Source organism: Helianthus annuus, chromosome 14 (genome assembly GCF_002127325.2).
Source record: "Helianthus annuus cultivar XRQ/B chromosome 14, HanXRQr2.0-SUNRISE, whole genome shotgun sequence".
In the NCBI taxonomy this organism is placed as follows: domain Eukaryota; kingdom Viridiplantae; phylum Streptophyta; class Magnoliopsida; order Asterales; family Asteraceae; genus Helianthus; species Helianthus annuus.
The window spans coordinates 163,292,022-163,299,474 of NC_035446.2; the positions used below are offsets into that span (position 1 = coordinate 163,292,022).

The 7,453-nt window shown below is 38.2% G+C and overlaps 2 protein-coding genes across 2 annotated transcripts; one reads left to right on the forward strand and one right to left on the reverse strand.

Moving 5' to 3' along the window:
* The first annotated feature begins 2,491 nt into the window (after window positions 1-2,491).
* On the forward strand, window positions 2,492-3,987 carry LOC110904714 (F-box/kelch-repeat protein At3g23880). Its single transcript, XM_022150557.2, has one exon. The coding sequence runs from the start codon at window positions 2,555-2,557 to the stop codon at window positions 3,731-3,733; it is 1,179 nt and encodes a 392-aa protein (XP_022006249.1). The 5' UTR covers window positions 2,492-2,554; the 3' UTR covers window positions 3,734-3,987.
* A 2,608-nt stretch (window positions 3,988-6,595) lies between these two features.
* On the reverse strand, window positions 6,596-7,453 carry LOC110906205. Its single transcript, XM_022151427.2, has 3 exons — window positions 7,301-7,453; window positions 7,112-7,217; window positions 6,596-6,898 (listed from the first exon to the last, which is right to left on the reverse strand). Exons 1-3 carry the CDS (start codon window positions 7,337-7,339, stop codon window positions 6,738-6,740), a joined length of 306 nt encoding a protein of 101 aa, XP_022007119.1. The 5' UTR covers window positions 7,340-7,453; the 3' UTR covers window positions 6,596-6,737.

Consider the following 7,453-nt stretch of genomic DNA (forward strand, 5'->3'; position numbering starts at 1 on the left):
ACTCTAAGGGTGCGTTCGGTTTGCGGAATGTTTTGGAATTTAAACATTCTAATTGGAATTGTAAATTGTTGGAATAGGAATCTCAATTTCATTTTTTATGTGATTGGTTGTCAAATGAATTGGAATCCATCACTTGACACCCACAAACCTGGTTCTGGTCGAAACGGTACGGGTCGAAACGGTTCGGGTGAAAATGGTACGAGTCAAAACGGTTCGCGTCTAAAATGTTCAGGCCGAAACGATTCGCGTCAAAACGGTATGGGGCGCAACGGTTCGCGGCGAATGGTTTGCGTAGAAACGGTATGGGTCGAAACGGTTCGAGGTGAAATGAGTTGCGTCTAAATGGTTCGGGTAGAATCGGTACGGGTCGAACGGCTCGCCTCTAAACACTTCGGGTCGAAACGGTTTGCGTAAAAACGGTATGGGTTGAAACGGCACGGGGCAGAACGGTTCGCGTAGAAACGGTACGGGTCAAAACGCTTCGCGTCGAAAAGGTTCGAGTCGAAATGAGTTGCGTCGAAACGATACAGGTCGAACGATTCACGTCTAAACACTTCGGGTCAAAACGATTCGCGTCGGAACGGTGCGAGATGAAACTTACAGGTCTTCGGTTCGAACGGTTCGGGTCGAAGGAAATGGTACGGGTCAAAACAGTTCGGATCAAAACAGTACGGGGCGAAACTGTTCGAGTTGAAATTATACGGGTCTTCGGGCGAAACGGTTCGGGTCGAATGAAACAGTACGGGTCAAAACGGTTCGGATCGAATCGGTATGGGTCGAAACAGTACGAGTCAAAACGGTGCGGGTCGAAACGGTCAAAGATTCCAATGAATTTACTTTAACCCCTTCACATATAGGAAGGATTTTGAATTCATTTAGTTAAAGGAATTCACGCCAAATTTCCAATTCCAATTCCATTGTCAACTAAACATATAAAGATTGGAATTGAGATTTCAATTCAATCAAATTCTGTGAACAAAACATCTTAAGAGATGGAATTTAGATTCCAATTGCCTTATTCTGTGAACAAAACATCACCGTATTCGAGTTCGGATATCCGAAATTTCGGATACGAATTCAGATAGTAAAACGGATATCCAAAATCTTGAAAACACATGTTCCAAAAAGCCCAAAATCTGCCTGATGAGTTCAACTCAAAATTCACAAATTTCTTTATCGTTAGAGCAAAGTATATGGATCTTAATTAAATATACAAATAAACATGAATTGTACACATAAACAAATGTAATAACAATCAATAACAAGTGGAATAGATCTGATGCGAGAGGCTTCTAACATTTAGAAAGGATGAAATGTGTCTTGCCTGCCACCATCGCGACTTCTTGACCTACCACCAGCACCATCGATCTAGAAAACAGGAAAAGTCTTGAACGATTCATGATGAATACATTCTTGATTTCTTGAGCGATTTTGGTAGTTTATTCTAAAAAACTCTAAAGATCAAAGAAGAGGTCTAGAGATGAATGATTCATAATATTGAAAACTAAAGTAGAAAATCATGTACTTAACCATGTCACTGTTGCAATGCGCGACCGTTACATGGCATTCTTTAATTGCGCGCCTCTCTTTATTTTAAAGTTCAATAATTTTAATTTTACGCTTTTTATTACTCGTGGCTTGCTTATTTTATTTACATCTTCATATAAATGTTATTCAAAATCAATCCGCTGCAAAAAAAAGTTACCGCAAAGAAAATGCAACAGATTTTAAAATTCTATTTGCCAACATTTTTCCACTTTCAACTTTTGTCCTTTATACTTTCCGTTTTTTTACAAATTCTCCGTTCAACTCTTCGGTCTAAATTTTACGAGTTAAGCCACTGCAAGGTGCGTGTGTGGTTCAACGTTTTTACGTCTATTTTTCTCGTTTAACGGCCCGTTGCAATGTGCGGGGTCCTAAATTAACTTAGTTATTATTTTATATGTTTTACATTTTAATCCAATTTTTAGGCATTAACACGTCACAACGAAGGTGCGCGATGTAACGTTTTTACGCATACTTTTCGTTCGGTACAAGAGTTTAGATTTTTTAGTAAAAGTGTTGAAATCAGTTTACGTATTTAGAAAGAATCTTATCACTCATCTGAATAAAAGTTGTTTCTAAGACCGCCCGTAATGGGGCGTTGTTTGTAAAAAAATTCAGAAAAAAAAACGCCGGAACACGCCCGGCAACCACTACACCCCGACGTTATTTAGCGTGATTCGAGAAAAAAATGGCACCGGCGTTTTTTAAAACACGCCATTGCATGCTTTCTCAATTCTTGTTTGGCCAATAAGAATATTCCAAATAATATTTTTTAGTTTATTTTTATTTTTTTAAATAATTGGGTAATCAATTGATGGGGCATTATTGGGTATTATTCTACTACGTCCATTTGTGAAAAACGCCCATAATGCCCTAACGCGTGTCGCACAATGCCCATAAGTGGGATTATTCATATATACGGTTACAACATACTCCTAAAAGGGTTTAAACACAAGTCCTCCTGTTGATCTCTCGTTCATCAAAAAAACCCTAGAAATTCAAAATCAAAATGTCAGACAACATACCATTCGAAATTCAAGAGGAAATCATGAAAAGGCTGCCTGTGAGATCCTTGATTCAGTTCCGATCGGTCTCCAAAGCATGGAAGTCTCTCATCGATAGCTCTCGTTTTATTACCAATTATAACAACCAACAGAAACATATACTTGTAAGGTATCATCATGTTGGTTCAGTTCATTCTAAGGAAAAATATGTTTCAATTGTTGATGATGATAGTTTCCCCCACCAGAGAGTTTCCGTTACTCTTCCTCTATGTGTTAGGATACTTCAAGATTATTATTCAATCGGCAGCTCTCATGGCCTGTTGTGTTTCTACGGTCTTTATCGTGATTATTATGGTCCCAATACCAAAACCGAAAAGGTTGTTCTTTGGAATCCTTCTATTAGAAAAGCAGCTGCTTTCGTTGTGCCTAATTCCGGAGATATGTATGCATATGGAACTGTACTAGGTTTTGGGGTTTGTCGTCAGACTAATGACCCTAAGATTGTCAAGATCGCATATATGCATAGTTGGGAGGAGGATATGGAAATCCCAAGGCAAGTTGAGGTCTTTACGTTAAGCACGCGTTCTTGGAGAAGTTCGTACGGCACAAATCTTCCTCGTAAATCAATTGAATTTGGCTGTGATGGACGATGTATAGATGGGTTTTATTATTGGCTTGCTACTGATAGGAGTACTATAGATGATGATCTTTGGGCTTATAATCTGATTATTTCATTTGATATAACAAGTGAAGAATTTAGGGAAGTAAACCTACCGGATAGTTTGGTATATGACGGGTCTAAGCATGATTTGTCCTTCTCTAGTCTAAGGGAGTCTCTTGTTGTGCTTAGACGCAATGAGCATGATGAGAATGTTGTTGATGTTTGGCTGATGGAGGATGGGGTATCGAAACCATTTACAAAGCTATTCACTATTTACTCGCCAAATGCAGTATTATATTGCGTATGGGAATTTAGGAAGAGTGGTGAACCTGTGTTTCTACCTGTAGATAATGACGCTGACCTGCGTAAAGTCCCAACCCCATTACGGATTGCTGTTTATGAACCCAAATCAAAACACATCAGTAATCTTGATCTTGGGATTAATGGCGAATGTTCATTTGATGTGTATTCCTACGTGGAAACACTACTTCTGCATGATCTGCCAACATTCTACGGTTTTTAACAAAGGTAAAGGCTACATTGCAAAGGCTTTTGAAGCATACAAGCAAGGTATAATAAACTAATAGCTTAGAAACAAACACTTCTGGTAATGAACTATTAAATTCCTTTGGCCATTCTACTATTCAGTGAAATGAAATGTAATGCATCGTTTTAGCATCTTTGCTCTTTTTAATACGCTGTCTATTTCATCCTCCAAGCCAAGATTAAGTTGAACAAAAAAATGAAAGAACAAACCTCATATTGCTTGCTGTAATGTTTTGTGAGTTGTTCCAAGTTATCTGATGCATTTGTGTTAAGGATAAGTTTTAGTTTTCGCTTAGTTCTCGTTACGTTCCTGCATTGTGGACTCACGGCAGTAGGATCATCGCTAACATAGTTATGATAGTCAGAACTGCCATTGTTGTCTTTATGAAAAGCAAGCGTTTTCTGAGTTTTGATGTTCAAATTAATGGGACTTAATTTCTGATATCTTTTGGAATTCTTGTGTAGTGAAAGTATGTGTTTGACTTTCTAGTCAAACATATTTTTCAAGCAAAAACTGATATGAAATGATTAGATTTAGTTTCAACTTTTCCTTAAACTGAGTTCAAACCCATGTTGATTTGTAAGCTATTGATAATTCTGATTAAAAGTTTAAAGTCAAATATGGATTTTTTACTGATGGATGGATGCAAACTTTTTCATAAGAACTCTTGGCGCAATTATAAATAGAGAAACGTTAGACCATGCGTAGTCATTGGGGTGAATAATGCCCCACCCTTGGGCGTTGTCCGCCATGTGGCAGCCCAGTCAGCAATGGGGCGTTTTTCTAAAATCGGTGTAGTGGGGATGTGGACATTATGTTAAAAGTGGTAATGAATTAAATAAATTAAAAAACCATGAAAAAACATTGATTGGCCAAAGGAAAAAGGAGATAACTCTCATTGGTCAACCTATTTCTTCTCCGGCGTGAAATACAAAATGCCTCAACACATTTGTACCAAGAAAACGCCCACGGGGGCGGAGGTGGTAGCGTGGTTGGGGCGTGTTTGGCTTTGAAAACGCCAACTACGTATGGTCTTTCAACATGTGCAGGTGTTAATTGGGTTATTTAATAATTGATGCAAACCAGACAACTAAAATTAAAAAAAAAAGCTGAAAATAAAGCTTATTACATGTGAAAACTCGTCTCTCACTAATATCCCACTAACCAATGAAACCAGATAATTAAAAAAAGGTAAAACACAGCTTGCACCGGACATGCCCTTCACGGGATTAAAATAGAAACTAGTGGAAGCTGAATTTGAATGTGATACTTATGTAGACATTCTAAGAAAGTTATTGTTGCAATTATACGACTTAGGTATTGAAGGCGCAAAAATGAGGTTCTTTGTCTTGCTAGAAGGTAAAACGATAAATTCAAGTTTTCAGACATCACATACCAAAACATTACCATTTTCATCCTAGTGACAAACGACTCAAAACTAGAAGATCCAATAAAGTTGTTCAAAAGCTCTTAGGGTGAAGGGGGCGGCACCCTTAGACCATCCGTAGTGGGGGGGGGGGGGGGTTGGGCGTTTCCCCCCTAAAACCGCCCCACAACGCCCTTTCTCCACCCCCGGGGGTGGTTTTTTTGCCCAAATTGCTTTTGGCGTGCTTTTTTCCACGCCCAGCTTCATTGTTTTTGTCCAATCACCTTTTTCTTCCTTCCGTTTGTCCAATAAGATTTTTGATGTTTTTTTTTTATTTAATTTTATTACAAACATAATGCCCCACAATGCTCACATCCACACTACATCCATTTTAAAAGGCGCCCCATATGTCCCATTGCTGACTGGGCTGCCACATGACGCAAAACGCCCAAGGGTAGGGGCATTTCCACTACACATGGTCTTAGGATTAGGATGGGATTTGGGAAGGTTTGGTACCAAGTGTATCACCGCCACAAACAAAGTGGGATGGGATTTTTGGTTCAAAGAGTGAGAAGTTGGAGAAATGAAGTGACCCTCCCTTAATGGTTCAAAGAAAAGGACGTTCAAAATTTTGGTTCTTGAATCCAATTTTAGAGTGCCCCTTATGGTTTTGGTTCATTTAGTTCAAAATGAGGTGACACTCAGTCATTGGTAGGTTCTTTTTGGTTCACATGGAGTGTGCCCCTTTCACCCGATGGTGTTCGATTATGATTTCAAGTTTCTAATACTAACAAAAGGTAGACTCGTTTTCTCATTTATAATAAACACTTACGTTTGTTTTCGTTTATATAATTACTAAATTATATGAACTTTACATATTACAGTACCAAACAATATGATTCCAATGACAAATCAACGATGGATTTATGAACTTATGCAAGTCAATATAATCAAGTTTTAGGTTATCGTTTCTAACCCGTTTGATTGTACAAGTCAACATCATCCCGTTTAATACTAGAGAAAATAAACTAATAAGGTCAACCCAACCCATTTACAGCCTGTAACCCATTTACTAGCTAACCCATTTAGCACTTGATTATAACTCATATACTCAACCCGTTTGACTAATTTAGATAAATGACTTACACAGGTCATGTTCTCACCCGGAAAGAGCTGAATTGATAAGCTTTTTGAGAGATGTTATGCATGCCACAAGTATTTTTAACCCTTTCTTGAGATTTCAAATCAGAAGAAAAGGCACATGACTCTGACAACTGATGGACCCAACAAATTTTAGCTTCATTTGTTCATACATCACAAAAACAAAAATAAACCAAAAATTAACAGCACTAGACTGTGACTGCTTTCCCAGACAAATTGATTCACTAAGATTCCAGGTGCACCCCCAACCATTCCACCAGAGGTTATAGTTATACCTAGGTATGCATTAATATCTTTAAAACATATTTCAGTTATGTATTATCATTACAATTTATTTTATTGTATTATTTTAATTGAATATACAAATCGGTCAAGTGGCTAGGTGGCTAGCTAGAGGTACATGTAAGCAACTAGTAAGTGTACTAAAAGACTATATATATATTTGTACGGTTGTTACTTGTCTGAACCATTTGCTTGATGGTCAGATATCATCTTCTGGATCAGCTTACTCGTCTCTGACTCAGACATCCGATCCGACCCGCTTGAGGGTTGAGACAAAGACTGTGAGTAGGACTCAAAGAACTCCCGGTTCTCTTTCTCTAACTCGTTCCACACTGCATCAAGACATAAATTAATACTCTAGTGTTGGAATAAGAACATGCAAAATACAATTGTATAAGTTTATTTGTATTGATAACATGCGAACGTGACCAAAGTGATCGATCTTCTAGCACCTGCGTATAGGATGTGTTCCGCACAAACCCTATAATAACGCGAGATCTTGCGACTGCATGCATGATAAGGACATGATTAAAATAGGGACTAACCAGTGGAGGTGATGACTGGTTTGATGTTTGCATGCTTAGAAAGGGCTTCCATGCACTCTTCTTTTGTCATGTGAAATATCAAACATTTTTCAATAAGATGTTGCACCTATACATACATCAAATCATTAATAATAAGTTGTGATCAAAGAAAGAAACTATAGAGAATAGGGTGCTTTATATGTTATATACCATGTGTATGTATGACGCTGAAGCGTCACCCATTGTCATGAACTAGCAATGGTGATCACAGGCACTGAATTGATTAGGTGTGCATATGGTAAGTAATGATCGAACTGTATATAGGAGAGATGGTGGTGTGGGCCCAGGAGTCCCATGTGGGAG